Source organism: Notolabrus celidotus, chromosome 14 (assembly GCF_009762535.1).
Source record: "Notolabrus celidotus isolate fNotCel1 chromosome 14, fNotCel1.pri, whole genome shotgun sequence".
Classification (NCBI taxonomy): Eukaryota; Metazoa; Chordata; class Actinopteri; order Labriformes; family Labridae; genus Notolabrus; species Notolabrus celidotus.
The window spans coordinates 30,405,063-30,428,090 of record NC_048285.1 but is presented as its reverse complement, the minus strand read 5'-3'; the positions used below and the strand labels follow the sequence as shown (position 1 = coordinate 30,428,090).

At 42.1% G+C, this 23,028-nt stretch overlaps 2 protein-coding genes across 3 annotated transcripts; both read right to left on the bottom strand.

The window, feature by feature from the left end:
• Positions 1-32: 32 nt before the first annotated feature.
• dhx34 (DEAH (Asp-Glu-Ala-His) box polypeptide 34) lies at positions 33-6,179 on the bottom strand. The gene is made up of 17 exons (XM_034701214.1): positions 6,145-6,179; positions 5,166-5,905; positions 4,693-5,004; positions 4,351-4,605; positions 4,166-4,268; positions 3,726-3,943; positions 3,457-3,631; positions 3,169-3,362; positions 2,976-3,077; positions 2,623-2,883; positions 2,155-2,328; positions 1,927-2,032; positions 1,414-1,520; positions 1,048-1,311; positions 697-885; positions 374-518; positions 33-258 (listed from the first exon to the last, which is right to left on the bottom strand). The coding sequence occupies exons 2-17, from the start codon at positions 5,868-5,870 to the stop codon at positions 116-118; spliced, it is 3,453 nt and encodes a 1,150-aa protein (XP_034557105.1). The 5' UTR covers positions 5,871-5,905; positions 6,145-6,179; the 3' UTR covers positions 33-115.
• Positions 6,180-7,335: 1,156 nt separating this feature from the next.
• On the bottom strand, positions 7,336-22,653 carry st14a (suppression of tumorigenicity 14a). Of its 2 annotated transcripts, XM_034701835.1 has the most exons (20): positions 22,518-22,650; positions 22,167-22,234; positions 18,684-18,843; positions 15,612-15,742; positions 15,440-15,510; positions 15,169-15,335; positions 15,015-15,050; positions 14,277-14,511; positions 13,257-13,399; positions 13,054-13,157; positions 12,816-12,928; positions 12,594-12,730; positions 12,407-12,511; positions 12,211-12,318; positions 11,994-12,110; positions 10,484-10,606; positions 10,131-10,314; positions 8,903-9,174; positions 8,367-8,503; positions 7,336-8,258 (listed from the first exon to the last, which is right to left on the bottom strand). In XM_034701835.1, exons 2-20 carry the CDS (start codon positions 22,206-22,208, stop codon positions 8,100-8,102), a joined length of 2,544 nt encoding a protein of 847 aa, XP_034557726.1. In that variant the 5' UTR covers positions 22,209-22,234; positions 22,518-22,650; the 3' UTR covers positions 7,336-8,099. The 2 variants fall into 2 exon arrangements, with proteins under 2 accessions (XP_034557726.1, XP_034557725.1); XM_034701834.1 differs by having other exon boundaries at positions 22,167-22,653.
• Between the last annotated feature and the right edge of the window lie 375 nt (positions 22,654-23,028).

The following is a 23,028-nucleotide window of genomic DNA, read 5'->3' as shown; positions in this document are numbered from 1 at the left end:
TTGCAAAATGAAAGACGCACGCTGACACATGACCACATAAAAAAAACACTTTATTCCACAAAGTGTTTCTTCAGAGCAAAGATCTGGATACTTGATGTTTAGATAATGTGTTCAGTTACTTAGTAGAATACATGTGTTGCCTTTTATGTTTGAGGATCTCAGTAGAGGTGAGGGTCAGGTCCTCGTTACAGACGTCGCAGTGATAAGCTCTCGTAAGACTGGACATTGAGGAGGAGCTCTTCTTTTCATCTTCTGGCTCTGAAACCCAAAAAAAAATCACCCACACTCACTCTCAAATCATCAATTCCTTTCAAAGATGCTGCTGAATATGTTAGCTAGTGCAAGAAGATAGCTTTAAAAAGGTATTTCTGACCTTCCTCCTCCTGTTGCTGTTCTCCTGCCGGCCTGCAGGAGGCCTCATGCTGCATGCGTTCCAGTGGAGTAAGAGGCATGTAGAGGTCACAGTTAGGACAGCTCCAGAAGGTGCGTAAACACTCACTGTAGAGATCCTTTGAGTCCTACAAATCACACAGTGGAAGTTATTTTAATTTGAAAGCGTTTCACAAAAGAAGTTTGAGGGGAAAATGCCAACATATGTAAACATTCAATCCTTCATATTTCACTTTTGCTCTGTTTAAGATATGAAACCCTTAAAGACAGCTGGAGACAGATTTCCCAAGTTTCAGGTTAACTCACAGTCAAACAGTTGTAGGTGAAGAAGCTGGTGACACGCAGGCCTCCTTTAATAGGGTCTGGCTTGGCCTCGACTCCTGGAAACAGCGGGTTCTGATCTGCTTTGGTATGAGGCAGGTCAGACTCAGGCTGTGGGCCGACGTACAGGTTCTGGGTCTGAAACGCTGTGAGTCGCCGAAGGCTGTAACTGACCTGTCAGGGAAGGTAAGATGCACACAGAGTGAAGTGAAAGTGTAAAGAGCATCTCTCTGTCTCGTTCCTGACTGATTGACTCATTTACTTCCTGGTTGCATATCATTCAAATGTTTTTGAAGTGTTTCTCTATAGTTCACTATCTCAGCAGTCCATCTTCACCTCTGTGTAGAGCAGGAAACGGACCAGGCCTTCACTCAGCTTCTCCAAGACTTTGCGGGACACACCCTGAGCTGGTCCCCCCATTGTGCTCTGTCCCAGCTGAGCCAACAGGAGGCGCTCCCACTCAGCCCTGAGGGTGAGAGCTGTGGAGAGCACCTTCAGGGCCTCCTCTGGCTCCCTCAGCTCCAGCTCCAGCCAGCCGTCCACCACCAGACGAGCACAGTCAGCGTTACTGTCCACAGAGTTCGCTACCATCAGTAGAGCCTGGGAGACGCATGAAGGCACAGAACATTAAACGTATAAAAGCATGAATGCAAAAAGATGGGTTCGTTGCAGAAACAAGGACATCCTACATCTGGTGCTAACCTGCAGAGCTGGAACCCGCACACAGTTGGACAAATACGGCTTGTTGGTCTCCAACAGAGTGACGAAGGCTAGCAGCTGGTGCTTGCTGCTGTCCCTCTTATCAGGACCTGTAAGTAAGGCAGGACACAGAGTCAAAGAGGGAGAGACAGGTCAGATGTTAAGGGAGACGTGCACAATGAGAAGAGTCGAATGAAAAGACAACTTTTTGAGACATCGCCACAAATAATTGAGGTCAGAGCAATATTGTTTAATGATGGAGAAATGAAATCTAAGGGTCTGTGGTGTGCAGCTCTTTGCAAGCTGAAGGTGGGTTTCATTCAGGAACATTTAGAGTTATCCTTACAGCTCAGACTCTCTCAGCAAAGTTTCAAATAAAAGAAGAGAATCAACCGAACCAACAGGCTTATACAAATGTTTCAAATAGTCTTTAAGGTGGACTGTAAATGTAAATTATTCATAATTTAAAAACTGTCTGCTCAGAGTATTTTTAAAGGAGCTGCAAGAGAGGTTTACCCATTTCTCTGATGGCATCCTCGGGCACTTGTAGCACCTCTGGGTCACTGGCAAACACGCTGGTTGGATGGATCACCACCCCCTGCTTGTTCCTTGTGTGAAACACCTAAAACATTTGGAATCAAACGTTTCACCTTACATTATCTTTATAACCACAGTTAGAGCATCCTGTTCAGTGTCCGTCCCTGTGTTGTCATGTAACTGATGTGGATGAAGCTGGAGGCTGACCTGGTCTGAGTCCTTGCGGGTGGTGTTGTGTTCATCAGGGAGGGCCAGCTGAGGGTAGAGGCCTCGGCAAAGCAGCAGCTTGAGCAAAGCCTGCTGGCGGGAGGACAGGTCCTGACTGACGCTGACGGCCTCCTGCAGCTCTGACACGTTGTGACGCAGCTTGAACTTCACTTCCTGTTGCAGAGTAAGGAGCATCACAGTCAGACTGAAAGTGAAGACCTCAAACCCACAAAAATACACTCTTCCAAAAAGTTATAGACAAAAGTTGTATTCCTGTTTCTTTCTATTTTCAGCTCATCCACTTAAACCAGTAAGACTTCCTCTGGCCTCTTGCAGTTGTGACACTTAAAACTTAAAATCTGTCACAAATATGATCCACAAAGCTGAATTTTCATCTATTCATGGTGTTGAGGTTTAAGGCTGTTGGGTAGCAAGCTCTCCCCGTGACATGCTTCACTCTGAGTTCACCTGAATGTCCACGTTCTGTCCATCCTTGTCCTTCTTCTTGCCTCTGCCCGCTTCCTCTGCGTCTGACCCCGAGGACATCTCTCCTTCCTGGCCTTCGTCCATCCTCAGGACTTTCCGCTTGCTGCTCTCCTGCTGCTCGTGATCTCTCTTTAGCTGATGCAGTTTCTTCCTCTCTGTAAACCTCTCCCTGCGCTGCCCGCGGTCACTGCTGGAGGAAGAGCTGTGCTGTGATTCCAGCAAACCGTGACTCCTCAGTAATTCCTGTTGGTCAGAGAGGAAGGTCGTATTAAGAAGTGGGATTTATGCATTAAAGTGTAACCTTAAAAAGTGATTTTGGAGTGTCAGTAGCCTGCCTTGAACTGTCGGCGTAGGTTGACCATCTCATATAACCGCTGCTCCTCCAGTCCTCTCCTCCTGCACCACTTCCTCGAGCCGCCCCCTCTCTCTCCTTTTACCTTTGGAGCAGACCATGTTAAACACAAATTATCACAGTGCCACAACTGTTTGTATTAAATAGGCATTGTTGAATTTGTTATAATTACTGACCTCCATCCATGCATTGAAGGTGTTGAGCAGCGTAAAGGGGTCTCCCTGGTTGCTATGCAGGGGCTGACGGGTGGTTGCACAGTCCGGGTTGTGCTGTGCGCTGCGTAAGAAAGGTGACTGAACGCTGAGGGCCGCTGCCACAGTCAACACAGGCTCCACCAGGTTGAACAAAGAGCCCAGCACCAGCATCTTACCTGCACGACAGAAAACACACAAACTCTCAGAAACACAACAAAGGATGTTTAAATTAAACAAGATAAAACATGGAGTCGGGGGAGGAGAGCTTACCTATAACCACGTCTACAGGCAGCTGTGCCAGCAAACTTCCAATGGAGGTAAGCTCACTGCGACCATCCAGCGCTCCCTGATCTTTCAGATACCTAACTGCAGTCTGGATACTAGAAGCTGGAGGTGGATCAATGAAGACAAAAGAGAGTGGATCTCCGAGACACATACTCTTCATCTGCAGAGAGAAAAAAAAAGCACAAACAAGTCATGAGTTTAATGACCAGAAACTGGAGAAGAAAGGAGAACTGCTTTCAACAGGATGTCCCTACCTGGAGGATGAGGGAGTCGAGAGCCACCCTGTGAATTTCAGGGACAGGATAAGGTGCAAAAGCGTCATAGTCAGACTCAGCGTAGAGGCGGTAACACACTCCTGGACCTGTACGACCAGCTCGACCTTTCCTCTGCTCAGAGCTGGCTCTGCTGATCCAGAACTCCTGCAGGCGCTGCATCTTAGCCTTAGGATCGAAACTCATTTCCTTTACCTTTCCTGTTAAAGAATAAACAACAAAACAAACAAATAAGAACATTTCTCACCCAAAAATACAAGATAATAAATATTGCATCAATGAAATGTTCAGATCCTTGCTTCATTCATAATAGAGTATGGTAATGTAAACAGAGCTTGGATGAGCACATTAAGATCTGCAAAGTTAATCTTTGAGTCCATTATAGTTAATCCCCTGCATTGAATGATCTATTGGTTCCATACCTGAATCCACAACAAAGCGCACCCCATCTATAGTAACTGAGGTCTCAGCAATGTTGGTAGAGATGATGCACTTTCTCACTCCAGGTGGAGCGATGTCAAACACCTGAAAGATTACAAAAACACAGCGTTAGAACTGAAAAACAAACACATCGGATACCAAGTTAAGTCCAAACAAAGTGGCCTACCTTATCCTGCTGGACCAGTGAGAGGGTGCTGTGCAGCGCTAAGACAATCCAGCGAGAGGTGTGGGTGGCATACACCTGACAGGCTTCCTGGATGGTGGAGATCTCTGCCACGCCACTGAGGAAGATGAGCAGGTCACCTCGCTCCTCTGGAGGGTAACGCTGGTCGATGCCCTGTAAGATGCGCAGGTAGGGTCTGGGATCCAGTTTCTCTAAACGTGAGGGCTGCTCCTCAGGTGGAATGGGCTGGTATATGACCTTATTACAGAGACAGAGAAGAAAGTTAGGATATTAGGGTGTTATTGCATTGACTGGGTATGGGGAAGACTGTCAGCCAATGCTCACCTGAATGGGAAACAGCCTGCCCGGTACCTGCAGCACCGGAGCACTGCTGAAATAGTCTGAAAACAGTTTGATGTTGATGGTGGCCGACATGAGGATGAGTCGTATGTCAGGCCGCTCAGACACCAGAGTGCGCAGGACCCCGAGGAGGAAGTCACAGTGGAGGTGCCTCTCGTGGACCTCATCCACTATCACCACCTGGTACTGAGCCAGCGACCTGTCCTGCTGGATCTGTCGGAGCAGCAGTCCCTCAGTGAGGAAAGACAGTTTGGTGGCTGTGGTGCGGGTGGTCTCGAAGCGGATCTGGTATCCTACCTGCGGAACATGACTGTCTTTAATAAACTCTCAGATCAGATCAAGATGATAACACATGGTAACACATTTTCATTGTTTATCTATATGCTATATAGTTCATATAGCTCTCCACATGTTCCTAGAAGGATTAGGGGACTGTGATTTGATTTTCAATGACAAACCTTTGAGCCGTACTGATTCAGACTCTCAAAGCTGACCCTCTTTGCAAGGGATATACAGGCAATCCGTCGAGGCTGAGTGCAGCCTATGTTGGTGAACCCAGCAGAGAGAAGATACTGAGGCACTTGAGTGGATTTCCCACAGCCCGTGTCCCCTGCCACCACAACCACAGGGTGACGCCGCACCAGGTCTATGATCTTGTCCCTGTACTGGAAGATGGGCAGGTTCTTCTGCTCCCTGCAGAGCTTGGCCAGTTTCCCAAAACTCTGTCTCTGACTGAAGTCTAAGAAATGCAGGAGAGCCAGTCTGCAGTCTGAGATCTCCTCACTCCCTGGACCTGAGGACCTCTTACTGCCTCTGTCGTGCTCTGTCTTCCCCATGCGATCCTCGATGTCCTTGGTGCAAACAGAGACATTAATCCTGTACCGAGCATCATAGTCTTTAGGGAGGCCGAGGTGAACCTTCTCAGACTTCTTCCTGTCTTTCCCTTCTTCTCTGTCGTCCTTCCTGCTGGAACCAGCCCCAGACATTTCCCTCTTAGTTTTGAACCTCTGGAAGCGGTCAAAGAAAGACCAGAACTCTCGGTGTTCCTGACTGCCAGTCTGGATGTAGTCATGCTTGCGGAAAAAGATCTCGTCCAGCTGGGCTCGGCACTGAGGACTGTCCCAGTCCCAAGTCCGGCTGTCTCTCCTCCTGTCCGAGTCCATGGTCACAACAAAGATCTGTCCTCCAGCACTGCACACTAATACATGAAACACATGAATATGGATTTATAAACTTAATGTAGTCTTTGTCTGTTTAAGTTACAATGAACTACAACGTCTCCTCCGTATCAAACCCTGTGCTTTAAATATGCTACATTTTTCTTAACAATATTAAAAACTGTAAAGTTGTTTTAAATAATATTTTTTGTTACTGTAGATCAATAATATACTACAAAAGTAAGAAACATGTAGCTAATGAATGAAAAACTGCACGAACCCTGCCACTGCTGTGAAGTAAGGGGGAACCATAATAAGGTGGGACCACTTCCGGTCCGTTTAAAAACTCTTCCGGTTACAAGCAGCTTCTCATTAGTTCCGCTGAGGAAAAAAAAAAACAAGTCTGATTGAAAATAATTATTGAATAATTTCCCCTTGTAAGTAAAGGATTGTCCTTTCATATGTCACTCAGAATTCGACCATTCAGTTCCACTTACGAGCTTTTTAATGACACATTTGTCTTTTCTACATTTTTTTATTTTTAATTTGATTTTATAAGCAACAGTGCACAGATTTAAAGTGCTCGATATTAAACAGAACATAAAAGAAAAGAAGAGGTAGTTTTTGAAAGCAATAATCAAATAAAGTTATCAGGTATAGACTACATTACACAATAAAGATTAAAGAAAAAGAAAGGGTTGGACTATAAATCCCGATCACAAAACAAACAAAGCATAACAAAAGAAAAAAAAAAAGAAAGGAATAGACTGTTATGGTAGGGAGTAAAACTATTACTCAATTAGATTGTCAAGAAAGACACATTGGAAAGAGAAGATAAAGACTAAAAGAGAAACCAAACTTTTGTTTTTGAGAGGAAGAAGATGGATTTGTGAAAAGTGATATTGAATGTGTGTATGCAGGTATATGAGTGTTGGTGTTTATGAGCATGTTGTAGTTTGATAAGTAGTACAAGGTATTTATAGGTGGACTTTAGAAAGCGTGTGGTCTGCCACTGCGGATGACGTTAGGGCATGGTGGAGGTAGCAGTTGTGGGTACCAACAGGGTGGTATTTGTCAGGCCTGGCCCTGCAAAGGCAGTCCCCAGACCCTTGGGAGGAGACTTGCAATTTGCAGATCAAGGCCAGATTCAGTATAGCACTTTTCAATTCAAGTAACAAAGTGCTTCACGAAACAAGAAAAACAGACAGTAAAAGCAGAGCTAAAACATAAAAAATTTGAATAAATCAGAAAATAAAAGCTTTACTGTAAAGGTGTGTCTTGAGTAGTGAGATAAAATTAGGGTCTGACTCTGCACTAACTAACTTGATATGTTAAAACGTCACTCTTGTAAAAATCTGAATTAGTTTCAGTTAGGTGCATAAAGAGTCATCTAACAAATGTATCTAACATTCGATCATGAAATGCATGTGAGTGAGTGAGTGCATGAACACATTAGTGCAAATAGCTTCAGTTAAATTAGAAATTTTTATTCAAAAACATCTGCTATAAAATACACATTTACACAGTTTAAAATGAGACTGCACTAACATGGTTGTGAATAGCTGAGAGATCACATTAAAAATAAAAGACTAAAACCAGAAAACAGATTTTACTGTACTCTGTGTTTATGTTAGAGAAGCAGTTCACGTCCGTCAGAATGAAACACCATTTATCATGAGAAGAAAAATGCTCTACAAGGTGAACAATCACATCAGTAACTTTCAGGGATCTCTGCTGGAATCAAACTCAGTAATAAAATTCATAAAATACCAAGCCATAGGAGGTAGGATGGACTGAGCTTGCTGTTATTTGTTTTTGTAAAATCAGAACAAGACAACAAGAGAAAGTGGTGGGATATTCTTACGATGGCTACCGATTAAACACAGGACACTAGCTTGCATGTTTCATAATAAATGTAACAGTGGTGCTTAAAATCTATTTCTTGTGCAGCAGATAACATTGTTCTCCATTAAAACACACTTCAGACAAAAACATCAACAAAAAAAACACAAAAATAAAATATTGTATTTACATTTTAAACTCATTTCATCAATTGCATCCTCATAAAACTGCAGAGGACATAAACTGCTCTTCAGGAGAGTAGAGGATTTTCCACAGCTTTCACTGCCAGGGGAAGTCAAGAGTGGCTTCACTGCAGCAGAAATCAGTACTCTAGAACTTATCAGTCCAAGTTTATGTCCATGCTCTGGATAGATTTGTTCATTTTGCAGCAAACTACACTCCTGTCTTTTCCTTGATCCAGCCACGGAATTTGGTGACTGTTGTGTAGATGCCAGGTTTGTTCCTGCGGGCGCAGCCGTCTCCCCAACTGACCACTCCTGCCAGGAACGAACGAGAGCCGGTTGGACTGGACAGAGGACCTCCAGAGTCTCCCTAATGGAAACAAACACAGGCACATTTGTTAGCATAAAGGTGCTTCATAAGGGAAGTGTTGATAGAACAGACAGAAAGAAAGCATGGAGACATGGGGTCTGTAATCACCTGACAAGCATCCACTCCTCCACTCAGAACTCCAGCACACAACATCCGAGATGTGATCTGCCCGTCCATCAATTTGTTACACACCGTGCTGTTGATGATTCGAACCTGGGCCTTTTGGAGCACGGTTGCAGCAAACCCTTGAAAACAAACACAGAAACAGAAGAGCACTGTCAGCTTTTGCTCAAGTTTAAAAGTCACACCATCAGGTTGAGGATCTAAAATGTAATCTCCAATAAAGACAGAGCTTCCTCAGAGAAAAGATCAGTGATGTTCAATGTTTTTTATTTCCTAATTCATATTAGAAGTCTTCCATTTGACCTGAAGGAGAAGATACCACACATCTTGTAAAATCAGGTATGGCTACATCTGCTCAAAAATATGAAAAGATAAAACTCCTAAATATAAAGCTGTAATTGACAACTTGTATCCTAGATGTTCATCTTTAGTTTGGGCCCTACCTTTAAAAAAATCTCCATTACTGCACACAAGTATTCACTACAATTACAAATGCATGCAGACTGTCTGTGCTGACTCACCTCCTTCCCTTGTGGCGCCCCACCCTGTGATCCACACATGGTTCCCAGTAGGAAAATCATGCTGGGAAGCCGGCAAGCAGATGGGCTTGATGTAGTCGGTGTAGGTGACAGGAGTGTCCAGCTCCATCAGGGCGATGTCATTATCATAGGTGTATGCATTGTAGTTGGGGTGGGATATGACCTGCTTCAGATTCCTCTTCACCACAGTGCTGCCAATCTTTCTCTGCGTGTGGAGACCGAGGTAAGCTTCCCACGTGCCCGGCTGGGAGTATCTGAGGACACACATTAAAAGACATCACCGAGTTTATTTCACATTGCAACAGAAACATTATCTGCAAAAGCATTACATTAGAAAAATGAAGGTATGCATCAAAGGAAAGACACAGAATGTTAATTTGACTGTGTTACATTTGAAGAGAGAGACAGTACTCAATCCAAAACATCAATCAATCTTTATTTGTATAGCGCCAAATCACAACAAACGTTACCTCAAGACGCTTTTACAAACAGAGCAGGCCTAGACCACTATGTCAGATTATGAACAGAGACCCAACACCAAGGCAGGATTAGACTTAGTCTGACCCCACCTTAATCCACCATGAGCATTGCACCTCTCAGCATTTAGCTAGTTACAGCGGCGAGGAAAAATGTCCTTTAACAGGCAGAAACCTCAAGCAGGACCAGACTCATGTTAGACAGCCATCTGCCTTGACCCACACATGCATTTAAAACTTGAGTCGGGGTCCTTAACTGTTTTTTTTTAAGTTATATTTTTTGGGGCATTTCTGCCTCTAATGGATAGGACAGCTGAAGAGAGACAGGAAATGTGGGGAGTAGAGAGAGGGGGAGGACATGCAGTTAAATGCGGCCTCTGCAATGAGGGCTGTAGCCTCTGTATATGGTGCGTGCTCATACCGCTAGGCCCCATAACTGGTTTTATACGTGTTAAATATTTAATGTACCCATGTCAAAGTACCGTGTTGTCAACAAAAAACCAAAGGTCTTCAATTGCATGTGACAGAATAATCAACAGAGTTATTTTTCCCTAAGGATTCATGTGATTTGGTAAGAACTTCTAACATGTTTGTAAGTTTGATCAGATAAGTTCAGTGTTTTTTTCCCCAAGACAAAACTAGCAATGAGCATGTTTGATCCCAGATTACTCCCATAGTGCAGGAAATTTAACATTTATATTTGCCGGTGAGAAAACAAAGCATAAAGATGTTACCTTGTCTTTCCATCATCCTGCACACAGTGAGCAGCAGTGACCAGCCAGCGTTGACTGATGATGGACGCTCCACACACGTGACCGTAACCTTTAACATGCAGGCTGACCTGCCAGGGATACTCCCCCTCCTCTGCATCCTGACCGCCCACAATACGAGACGTCTTGAACATACTTCTCCCGCAGTCTGCAAAGTGAACAATCAATCAATCAGTCTGCCTGTTGCAGCTTGTTGTGATGCCTGAGTAGGCGGAAGCTCACATCTGTTTTGTTATGCAAGGTAAAAAATGCAGATGGAGATAATAACTAGTGTTTAATGCAAGACAAACAACATGCAGGTTTTATTAGTGACATACCACAGTTCTCCTCATCAGAGCCATCTTCACAGTCCGGTGTCCCGTCACACTCTGGGTTCACTTTACTGATGCATTTATTGTTTTTACATTTGTATGTGAGATCAGTGCAGCTAGTAGCAGCGGCTGAAGAGAGAGAACAGGAAGAAGAACAGATTAATAAAAGTAATAATAATGATAATAATAATGCATTTTATTTATCACGCACTTTACATTTGGAGCAAATCTCAAAGTGCTACAGGGCAAAGTAAAAGGGCAGTAAGAATAAAAAAAGGTTAAAAAACAAACAGTAAGATGCAGACACTTGTTAAAAACACTGTAGTAGAATAAAAACAAGTAAAAGCAGCAGGGAAGGTCAGATAAAAACTATGGATAAAACCAGGGAAATGAAAACTAGGGAAATGCCCTCTGAAATAGGAACGTTTTTAGTCCCTTTTTAAAAGGTGTAGTGGTCTGTGGTGCTCTCAGGTGGTCGAGGAGAGCATTCCACATTTGCGGGGCAGCTGAGGAAAAAGCCCGGTCTCCCATAGTGCAGAGTCTGGTGCAAGGGCAGTGGTGCTGGTATCGCCTGTTGCTTGTTCACATGAGCAATGATGAGATACATTTGCAGCTTTTTTTTGTCAATCCAGTGAATGACAGACATCATATACCACGCTTTAAGCTGATTTAGGCGTCTACACACCCTGAGAGAATCATCTTGATCCTCAGAGGAAATGTGGTTATGAATCATGATGCTCTCAAACAATATGCATGCTTTGTATGCCTGAATTCTGCAGCTGAGCAGTGAAGAGTAAAGTATGTCAGGGTTCCCACTCTTTTCCAAAGATCATTTTCCAGGACATTTTCAGTGAAGTTTTGAGCTCTCTCAGAGATTTAAAGAAGTTGAAACTATCTACCTGTGTGGCGATGTCTATTGTGATCAGCGATGTCTACCATGTTCAGTGTCTGTGCAGCTGTGTCGCTCTTTTTGTCTCTTTTGTTTTCATTATAAGGAGTTTGCGCTCCTACTAGCTACAGTACGGTGATTGAGCTCTAAGCCTGCAGAGAAAGTTGTGAGGCACAGACCCCCAAGCTCTCTGCTGGTCACTCTTTAAATTAAATACAGGACTCTTTGAATGAAAAGAGCACTCCACAAGGTTCATTTACCATAAACATAAACAATATACCCCTGTTTTCTGTGAATGCATTCAGGTTTAAATGAATGGGGATGCGTTTTTTTTAATCATGTCAGGTCGCACGCAGTCATTTTGGAATAATTTTCCAGGACATTTGACTTTTTCTCCCATTTTCCAGGTGTTTTCCAGAACTGGAGAACTGGTCAATGGTTTTCCAGGTTTTCCAGGAAGCGTAGGAACCCTGGTATGTGTGTCTGAGTTTTCCCTTTTTGCTGGCTTAATACACTGTAGTAGAAAATGATCCCACTTGTTTTAAATGAAATATAATGAGGGTAAGTTCTTCAGTCAGTGACTTTATCTCAAGACATTTCTGAAGTTCAAGAGGAAACAAGTCTTACTTCGTCCGCAGTCAAGCTCATCCGATCCATCCCCGCAGTCGTTCCTGCCGTCACAGCGAGTCTTCTCAGACACACATTTATCATTCTTGCATTTCATATGTCCAGATTTACATCCACCTGAGGATAACAGACAGGAATAAGAACAAAAACTTAGACCTGTTCTTTTGTTCTTTATGTAAAAGTCAGTACATCTTCTATCTGCATCAACAGGTCTTACCACAGTCCTCCTCATCTGTGCGGTCTCCACAGTCATCCACACCATCACATTTCCAGAACATGGGCTTACAGAATCCGTTTTTACAGGCGATATCCTTCGCATTGCACTCTGGGAAAAAAAAGTTACAGTTATTCTGTGCCAAAGGTGTGAGAATTATGAGATGTAGGCGAGCTCAGCCTGAGCAAAAAGAACTTACTGCAGTTCAGTTCATCACTCATGTCTCCACAGTCGTTCCATCCATCACACCTGAGCTCTGTCTTTATGCAGCGCTGGTTTCTGCACTGGAACTGCTTTGGACAAGCTGTGGATGACAGGACTGGTATGAGATACATCTGCTGAATGTCTAGAAGTAATCATAATCGAGGAAAAGCAGAGTCACGTACGGTCTTTGACGTCAATGGCCTCGTACGCAGCGTCAAAACCTCGGTCCACGTAGGAGGAGTCAGAGTAAAACTTCACATCCATTGTGTTGGTGCTGCTGGTTTCAGTCAATGATCCATCAGGATGTTCTCCACACAGTCTGCAGAGGAGATAACATGCAGTCACATGTCTGATCTGTTGTAATAACTCCTCTGTAGTTTTAATACATACAGAAATGAACTCACTTCTTTCCATTGACCTCCACGAAGTCTTTGCGGCAGCTCTTTTGGTTTTCCTGCCCGGGCTCAGACAGGAAGAACTTTTTGAAAGTCAGCTTCACCGCCTTACCATCAGGGACCTTAGTGGTTAACAGAGATGAGAATAAAAGTAAATAAAAAGGTGATATGAGACCTTTTAAGAAGAACAAACTGCAGGACACAAAACATGGAAGTGTATATAGTTGATTAAATGCAGACGTCTCACCTGGATCGTCCACTGACACAGTTTCCTTGGAGGATAGTAGCTGGGAAAGTTAGGGGTGGTGAAGCTTCCTTTATCTCCTGTTAGCTGTCCACCACATGAAATACCTTTAAAAGAAAAGTGTTATCATCACATGTTAAACATGTGTGGTGGAACTCCTGACAAAGACGTTCAAGCGAGCTACAATCAGAACCATGAGTACCTACCTTTACTTCCTCCACGGACTTGTGAGACTCTTGCTCTGAAACCCGGATAGTTCTTCTTCTCATTTGTGGCCATCGTCACCAGCATGACATTACCAGAGGACACGAAGGTCAGGGGTTCACTAGGCGAGTAGTAGCCGCACATTCTGTTGGGGGGTAAACACAAATAAGATACATGTCATTTATGATTGGTTCCCTGGTGTGATGGAAACAAGATTAAAAAGAAAAGTAGAAAGACACTTTCATGTCTGAGGTTTTCTTGAGTAGTCAGGAGCCCAGATTGAACCTTTTGATTTTACTTAAAACTGAATCAAAGGACATTATAATTAAGTCTTACAAGGCTGGTTTTATTTACATGGATTGAGTTTCATCATAGATGAGAAGCTAAAATAATTCCTCTGCTTCCTGCTTTCAAAAAACAAACCTGTTATGTTGATTTGGGTCACTTTCACACAAGATGGCAGCGCACACGGTTGCAGAGGCACTTAGCTCTCCTGTTTGGTGCACTTTTTCAATATCTTAAATCCAAATACCTCTTCTCCCGACCTGACTGTATATATTCAACATTTGTCTTATATTATTACTGTATTTATATTGTCTTTCTACCTGTTTTTATTTTATTTTTATTTATCACATGCACCTTCAGGAGCAGCACTTCTAATTTCATTGTACACCTGACAATGACAAATAAAAGCTATTCTATTCTTTTACAAAGACCAACATTGAAACATTTCATCTCTGCTGTGTAAGAATGCCTCTGAGGATTTGAGCCAGTCTTTTTCTGGCAGCATGTTTTCTCTGGTTTGGAAGAATTGATCACAATCTCAAATTTGCTGCTGAATTGCCTCCAGACTACTTTTTAAAACTCACACAATGACAGTCAACTGGACCTTTATATGCAGTGTGCAGGCCCAAACTAGGCAAACCATCTGACCAGCAGAGGGCCCAACATGAGAAGGACCTCTACAGGAAGTTCTTCATCTGCTTGCAGCTGTATTGAAATGACTCAAAGAGAAAACTCACTCTTCCATCACACGACTCTCAATCGCCACCAGGGAGTCGTATATTTTGACAAAGTCATTCTTGCAATCCTCCTCCAGGTTCATCGTGTCAAAGTCCAGCTTGATGACGTAGCCGGGGTCTGCTCTCAGCCGCCACTGCATGAAGGTGTTGCTGGGATAAGGACGGTCAGGGAAGCCAGGGGACTGGATCCGTCCGATTTCATTAGCCTTTGCGTGTTCTACAAAGTTGAAGAAGCCTGACACAAGAACAAGAACTTTAAGTGGTGTGAACCAATGCAACAGGGGACTATTTATCTCAAATGAACTCATGTCATGTTGTCAAACTAATTCTGATATCATTATATTAACACATCATGCAGAAGTGACCGTCATCTTAAATTAGTACTGAATTACTCTACCTTCTAAAAGTAAAATAACAAGTCACATCAATGCTTTTGTTGAAGAAAGAGAAGCAATATGCTGCATGCATTTCAAACTCAGTTAAAGTGATGGACAGTCCTTACATTGCATTCCTCATTTGAACTTGTTAGATCCAACAACCACAAAATAATAAGCCACAATATGACTCGACTGCATGTTTAAAATTCCAGTCAGGAAGAAATCTCTCTCTTGGTTTGACCCTTGATGAGAGGCTCAAAGCTTCACTCACTAAATGTTAGACATGACTTGTTCCTGTTTGTTTCTTATACAGGTGACTTGTACAAGATAAATCAAATAATGGACGAGGGGAAGCACTTACTGTCGAATGATGATATAGTCAAGCGTGCATCAAGAGCTGTGAGAAGAAACACAAACTTTAATTACACGAGGGAAGAGGATGAAAACGGATTCAGAAGCAAATAAGAATAAAAACATTCAGATCAATAAGTCAGGATCAGCTGCTTAGAGTCTACCTGAAGACACCACGTCTTCAAAGACCAGAGAGTTCCCAGGTCTGGACAGGCTACGCTGATTTTTGTCCACGAGCTTGTCCATTGAGGTCATGGCTTGGTCCACAGCTGCCTCCTGGCCAGCGGGGACGTTGAACTCGGACAGGTAGTAGGCAATAACGCTGCCTTCACTGAGAGCAATGAAACGAGAATTCAAAAGAACGTCAGAGTTAAAGTTTGGGCAGAGACATGTTTTCAAAACATTGAGACATTATGCTAAGGTTCACGGTGATACCTGAAAGCCTGGACTGTAGAGCCAACATAGTATTTGGCCAGCTGTGGACTCTTGGAGTAGATGCCTTTAAGCTGAAACAGAAAAGAATCAAATCAAAATACAGAATTAATTAATGTATTTTTTAAAGATGTATAAATATTGTTCGTGATGTGGATAAATGTGGTTTTCTTACCTGTGAAGTCACCTGCTTGGCCAGAATCTTGAACTCAGTGCTGTTGGGGTTCTCATATGCGTCTTCAAACACCTGGTTGGTGATCCTCATGGAGCCGCTGAACATCTTCTTGGTGCGCACATCTTTACGGACTGCAGGAAGACACAGTAAAGACTGAACATACACACTCTCACTGTGAAACATCAAACTCTGCTATGCTATAAATGTTTGTTTCGCTTCAAGTATGAAGTTTTTAATCCTCTGAGTTTACTTATTTTTTAACCTGGTGTATCATGGTTAAACATTCAGAGAGAATACAAAGGATTAGAGATACACCAATGTGTTTTTTTCAGGGCCAACACCAATTATTAGTAGTCAAGGAGGCCGGTAACCGATATCTATTTGCAGTAAAAAGGAAAATATTGGCGTCAAAATTTTGAATAATATAAACTCCAACACTTAACTTTGTTTAAATTCCTTTATGCATATGTTTATTAAATAGCTTTTCAGATATGCAGCATGTTAAAGGTTTTTTTTTTATCTTAGACAATAAACATCTTTGTTTTAATTCTAACAAAAACTGCAGGGAGCTCCCAGGCTCAGCAGCATGTCTTATAAAGTTCAATTAAACCTTAAACAGATTAATAGCTCCCTAAAGTTTTCTACAGTAAATAAAGTTTTCCAAAATGTCAATTTAACTGAAATGTTAATCTTTCTCTTATCTTTGTTTTATGGGGATATTTCAGTTTTTTTGCAGTGGGGTTTTATGAGTTTCTAATCACTAGTAATTGTAAGGGCCACAATGGAAATGGAACACAAGCTAGACTATGGTTTCTGCAGATGGTGTGATTTCTGCCACGGGATTTAGTGAATTTGGAGCTAAAATAACTAAGTTTTAAATTGATCTCTTATCGGCCGTCAGATTTTTTTAAAAGGCAGTCGCCGATGTGCGTCAAAAGGCCGTTAATCGGTCTATCCTTACAAAGGATTCACTTTTTCTGAGCATACAGTTTCTGAAACAATTGTGAGCTTGTGCGTTTTAGTTTCTAGAAGGAAGATAAAGAAGACACATAAAGTAAACTCTTTGTTTTCAGTTTTATATCTCCACCAAAGAAGCACATTTTGGTGTTTGTCACCAAGACTTCTCAAAACTGTCTCAACAATATGCAGAAATGATGACTGATTCGTCATCCTCTACTTAAAATGCATGGATAAAAATACCTTATTTTGGAAGAGAATTCATGCTTCCTTGTTATAAAATAAATTGACAGATTTGTGTGATGGTAGAAGTGCATGCTTTTGGGAGCTCCTTAAAATGACTCTACATATCACAAACTCTGCTTCATTAAAGACTCCCTGTTTGATTGTTTGTTTTGCTTGAAGTTTGAAGTTTGAAATCATTTGAGTTAACTTATTATTTTTTTTTAAACTGGTGTATCTTCATTCCCTTCATCTAGTTTTCTATCATTTACATGGTTAAACATTCAGAGAGAATACAAAGGATTCACTTTTTTTGAGCATACAGTTTCTGAACAAATTGTGAGCTTGTGCATTTTAGTTTCTAGAAGGAAGATAAAGAAGACATAAAGTAAACTGTCATTATCTGTTTTCTGTTTTATATCTCCACCAAAGAAGCACATTTTGGTGTTTGTCACCAAGACTTCTCAAAGCGGTCTCAACAATATGCAAAAATGATGACTGATTCGTCATCCTCTACTTAAAATGCTTAGATAAAAATACCTTATTTTGGAAGATAATTCATGCTTCTTTGTTATAAAATAAATTGACAGATTTGTGTAATGGTAGAATTGTGTGATCTTTGGGAGCTCCTTAAAGCTAGGGTTGGTAGTCTCGGAAAACCAGCATGAATTGGAATGTAGCTTTTCCACATGACTCCGTCAAACCCCTCCCCTCCTCCCTCGGAGCTCCTCCAAAACGAGCGCCGCTGATTCTCGACCATATGATAGTGACTGATTCAAAACCGGTCCTCATCAAAACATTATCATAGTGAAAATTAAAAACTCAAACAAACATGGCCGCTGTTAGTACTCACAACTATCATGCTAGCATTATCCAGTTGTACCAGTGACACGATATCAGGAGTTAAGTTATAACACATATATAATACTGTAACAGCTCTACTGTTTGTTAAACGTGTTCAGTGTAGATGTTCTTAATTCCTACAGTGTTGACGGTCAGTGAAGGCATCAGGAGAGGTGTAGAGGGTGTGAGTGGGAGAGAGGAGAGGAGAAGTTTTTCATTCAAACATTGATTGTTGTTTTGTTGGTTGGCGTGATCACGGCCGACAGTGACCGGTTATTAAAACTCAATGTGTTCACGAATCGGCTCGTCATCCCTACAGCGTCCGGACGGACGCTACAATAAATATATATTTTCTGTAGGACTAACTGAACGTCATTAATTATTCTGCTTGTTGGTGAGAGCTTTTTAGACTCTGATCCGGACTACAGTCCTGAGTAAAGCACCTCATCAGGTCAGAGGGGACAGGCCCGAGGACGAGCGAGAGGGGCAGTAAATAGAGTCAGGGGAAGCAGAGGCAGGAGACGGGGACTCAGAGGAGTGCACGCCGGGGAAATGTACGCGCAGGAGGAGGGCAGAACGGCTGGACGGGATTTGATTGGTTTAAAATTTGGGGAGCCAAAAAACGGTGATTGGTTGGTGTTTTCCCAGGTTTACTCCGGCTGTAGATAGCAGTTTTTTTTCGCTCTGTTTTAGGAACACATCATGTAATGATTACCATCAGGACATAAAGATCATTTTAACCAGTATGACAAAAAGTGGATCTAAATCTGATTACCAACCCCAGCTTTAAGAAGGACTCTACATATCTATAATACACTGTAATGGCAATTCAATGAAAACAGTTGGCCAAAGAGGACTTCCAATCATTTCACCTGATACATAATAAATGCAGGACACATTTGGTTTCTTGCTTGTTTGAACTTTTCAACTTTTAGATGTCATCCTCTTGACGTATTTTCCTGTTGATTGAGCTCATTTAATGTTCCCCTCACCCTAAAGTATAGGTCATTTAGTCATCTTATCTTTAAGTGTAACAGAGAGGGTTCTTACAGTGGAAATGCCAGACCAGCAGTCCGGTCATCAGAGCGATAACAGCAGCAAAGACCACCACGCCGATCACAGCCCCGATCTTTCCCGGACGTCTTGTCTTTTCAAGCTTTTTGTTATCTGAAGCGGGCAGGAACTGCACGGAGGTGTCCCAGTCTTTGTCCTAGGAGACAGATAGTTTCATATGAAAATGAATGAATAAGACATACAGTACAAGAGTGCAAGGCTTATGTTGTGTTAAGAACAAACTGCAAACAATTATTAGAACCATTTTTCACACACAGGTAAGAGCATGTTGACACAAGGCTAACCTTGAGGGTGTTTTTTCACTGACTCAGCTGATTGTTTGTTCTTTAAAGCGTTGGTGTTGATTTTGGTGACCCTTGTGTTTCTTTTCTCTTAGAGGACTCTGTCCTGTGCAGGACCTGTTAAATAAAAAATCTTCTCCTGCTGTCTTTTAACTAACAATCGCATCATTCTGTGAATTATTGGAGTCAGGAAAGGCAAAGCCTGATACTAAATGCCACGCCTGACACGTACTCCAGGGCAGAGGTTAAAAGTAAGCATTCAAAATAACTGTATTGAGATGATTCACCTTCTTCCAGATGCTCTGGTTAAATTCCGTTGGAGGTATCATTATTCATTCAGTGTGATTCATAACTTGCTTAACGCTCACAAGAGCTTTAAGACAGCAAACAGTAGCTGTTTTCTTTATCTGAGCAGATAACCAAGGGAGAAAAGGGGACAGCAACAGAGAACAAGTAGGTACTTGTATCTGATAGGAATGCTTAAACCTGTGGTGACAGACAGAATCAGGATCTGAAATAAACCTAATATGCAGTTCTTTAAGAATTTGATTTCCACAGAAACAAATCTGAAAATGAAAGCAGAAAGTACAGTTTCAGTGTGCAGTACTGTTAATGAATGAGAGGGGGACTTTGTGCATGAGTCACAGCTCTGTGGTTACATTTCAGAGGCAGACGGAGGGGGAGGGAGTACAAAGGTTTCACCATGTAAAATCCAGTCAAACCTGCTGGAAGCAAAGCCCTCACATCTGAAGAGGAACACAACAAGTTTCTTTGAATGCCAGCTGTACTGTAGCGTAACATTTAAGGTCACTGCAAACTAAACAAACTAAACATGTCCAACCACAAACAAATGATGGTTTGATACTTTTTCAAACATCGAGGAAGTCCTACATCGTTAAACCTGCGCCCATTAACAATTAAAAACAGATAAGAGGAGATGTTCTGCATACCTATAACACTTAATTTTTAAGAATCAGGGCCAAGCCTTTTGTATTACTTGCATAAACCTGTTACACATGATATAACAGGGATAAATTACAGAGTGCCTACGAGGGCAGAGCAGCAACTCAAGCATTAAAATGTAGTGCTTGACAGAGTCGTTGTAGTCTTGGAGGAGGCTATGCATGTGTCATGTTTGCTTCTCATTTTAAGGCTTCACTGCACACTTTGTTTCATTATTTAAACAGATAATGCATCACGTGTTCACTCTCTCGGGTATCTCATGGGAAGTAATACATTTTAAATACAGCTGATCAGCGCCTTGTTTTTCTGCCTCTGATAATATCTTAAAAATGCACATCACTTCTCACCCGCCCTCTCCTCTGTCGTTTATCTCAACATGCTCACCTAGCAGAATAACACACCGTCACATCTGCTCAATCATGCACCTGAGGGCGAATCCTCTGAGACTGAAGGGCATTGTATAGATCACACTACTCCTGTGATGCTGTGGAGTAATTGCTAATGCATTTAAGTTAAAAAAAAAACAACAGACGTCTGTGAAGGAGTGAACATGTCACAACAGGGCGGAGGAACCAGGAGGAATTCAGGTGTCAGCCCCTTGATTCCTTACTCACGAAGCTCTGGGAGGTTTCCACATGGTTTTATGAATCAGAGAGAAGAGCTCTATCTGGTGGAAAGGTTAAAAAGTCTGGGGGCTTTTCCCAAAGGGGGAGCATCTCTCTTTAAGTGCTTCATTGTACCATTATCTTGGAGGCAGTGTGATAAGCGTGTGCAGCCTTGAGAAGCCTGCTTGTTGAGAGGATACCTCAGATATATGATCCACCTCATGAATCCAAATGTGACTTTCTATAGAGTGTAAAATCTTGCCTCTTATAAGAACAGAGCAAAACCTTGGTAAATAAATGACAGCTGCCTCTCTACCTTTAGGTGCTGAGCCTGTTCAATGTGTAACATGTTTGTGTGTTTGTTTGAGCAGCTTGACTGAGTGTATTCAGTGACACTCTTTCCAGTGCTGTATGTGGGTCTATGTGTGGAATGAAAACACAAGTGATCTTTCTATTTAGTGTCTGACAGGTTTTGCTCTGTGTGTATGCAGGCTCGTGTATCTGTGACACACTTATTAGTATCATTTTTTAAATGTTCTTTTTATTTGTGCCATAGAAAAGTGTCATTACATTACAAAATATTCAAGATATAAGTACATAATGAGCATACGACATTCTTCTGAGCTCTTTGAATGCAGTTTAAACTTATATCTACATTTTAGCCTTTATAGACTTGATTTTCTCTTTTTGTGGCAAAACAAAAACTATAAACATCCAGAGAGAAAGAACCAAAAATGAAGTAAATCAAGCAGAATCAGCACTTTGGCCTAATAATCTTTTGAATAATACCAATAAAGTATTATGACACAAAGAATTAAAGTGAGTTACAAGAAAATAAATTGAAAATAAAATAAAAATAAAGCACATGAATGTTCCTACAATGCACCTAATCGACAAAGTCAGGTCTCAGACGTTTGACATATGTCACCCATTTTGCCCAGTGTGATCTGAACCAGTGGCGGAGCCAGACAGTTTTGACTTGGGTGGCCAAACTGGGGCACTGACTGTTGAAGGGGTGGCCAGGCGTGGAAAACAAACTTAAGAGCTTACCCCAAACCTAAGAGGGTTACTTCCAACAATCACATCTACTTTAGCTTCTTTTATAAAATATTATTTAAAATATTACATTTTTGTAGATTTCTAATGTTGACATTAAAAATGTAACTCCACAGTGTCAACATTTAAATCTGCTGAACTCTTTAAGGACAAAAATAATATTCAAATGCAAAGAAACTAGTGTCTCTGCAGCTTGAAACACAACAACACAATAGCTGATTTCAATATAAGTAATCCTCTGACATGGCAAATAGCCAATCATGTTTAAGAATTTCAGGGTGGCCACAGGGATGGCAAATCAGTTTTCAGAGGTGGCCATGGCCACCCCTGGCCACGCCACTGATCTGAACACTTCTAGCCTTATGACACTTATCTTATTATTTTAGGTTAGTCTCTGGGTCACTGCCTGCTCCACAGATATGCACCAATGTGAGGGAATCATCATCAGTGTCATTCAGGTGAAATAAACTTATTAACAATACACTTTAAAGGATTAAAAAAAGAGGTGTAAGCTGGGCTGCTGCAGGAAATGTGAAGAAGATGAAGATTCTTACCGACTTTGGGGTGTATCTCAGTCCACTGTCCATGTAGTCCATGAGGGATTAATGCCTGGATTAGACTCCTATAATAAAGAAAAGACCTCTAACACCTGAAGCACTCCTTATCCCCTCCAAACAACTCCTCTTCTTGCTTTTTTCCTTTAACTCCCAGAAGTCTGTGAACCACCCTGGACCTGTGTGTCGTGGTGAAACTGAAGGCCCGTCTGGTCTTCAGGAGACAATCCCTTTCCTTGAATGAAGACTTCAGGACGAGCGCACAAAACTAACACAGGTAACAGATGAAGACCAAGTCAAACGTCGCGTGGCGTTTCTTAAAAGAAGAACCCACTCGTCGTGAAAGTGTACCTGCGTGGATTCTCTCTCTGTCCACCTGTTGGTGTGAGTCCTGACGGAGGGAAACCGAGGAAACAGCAGAAGAAAAAAAAAACCTTTTTCCGGGAGGTTCAGGTTTCTCTCTGCAGGTGTGTCCCCGCCCCGCACACACCTACAGGGACTTGCTGTTTACCTGCCACAGGTGAGGAGGAGGAGGACGAGGTGCACATATTTAAGGATTGAATGTAAATATTGTGTTGTTGCAGCCTAGAATTAAACATTAAATCATATAATCCGTATCATGCAATGATAAAATTAAATTAAATTAAATAGATCAGGTGTGAGACAGTGAAGGTTTCTGACAGCCTATTTTTAGTATCAGTCATGTGACCCTCTCCGAGCAGCATGTCTGTGCAGCACAACAATGATGGTGACTCATACTGATTCACATTTTACAATCATGATGAGCCATGGGTTTCTGTTTGGGAAAAACAGACACCCCTCAGTCAGGGAAGTCCCTCTTAGGCTATATGTGGACATTTCA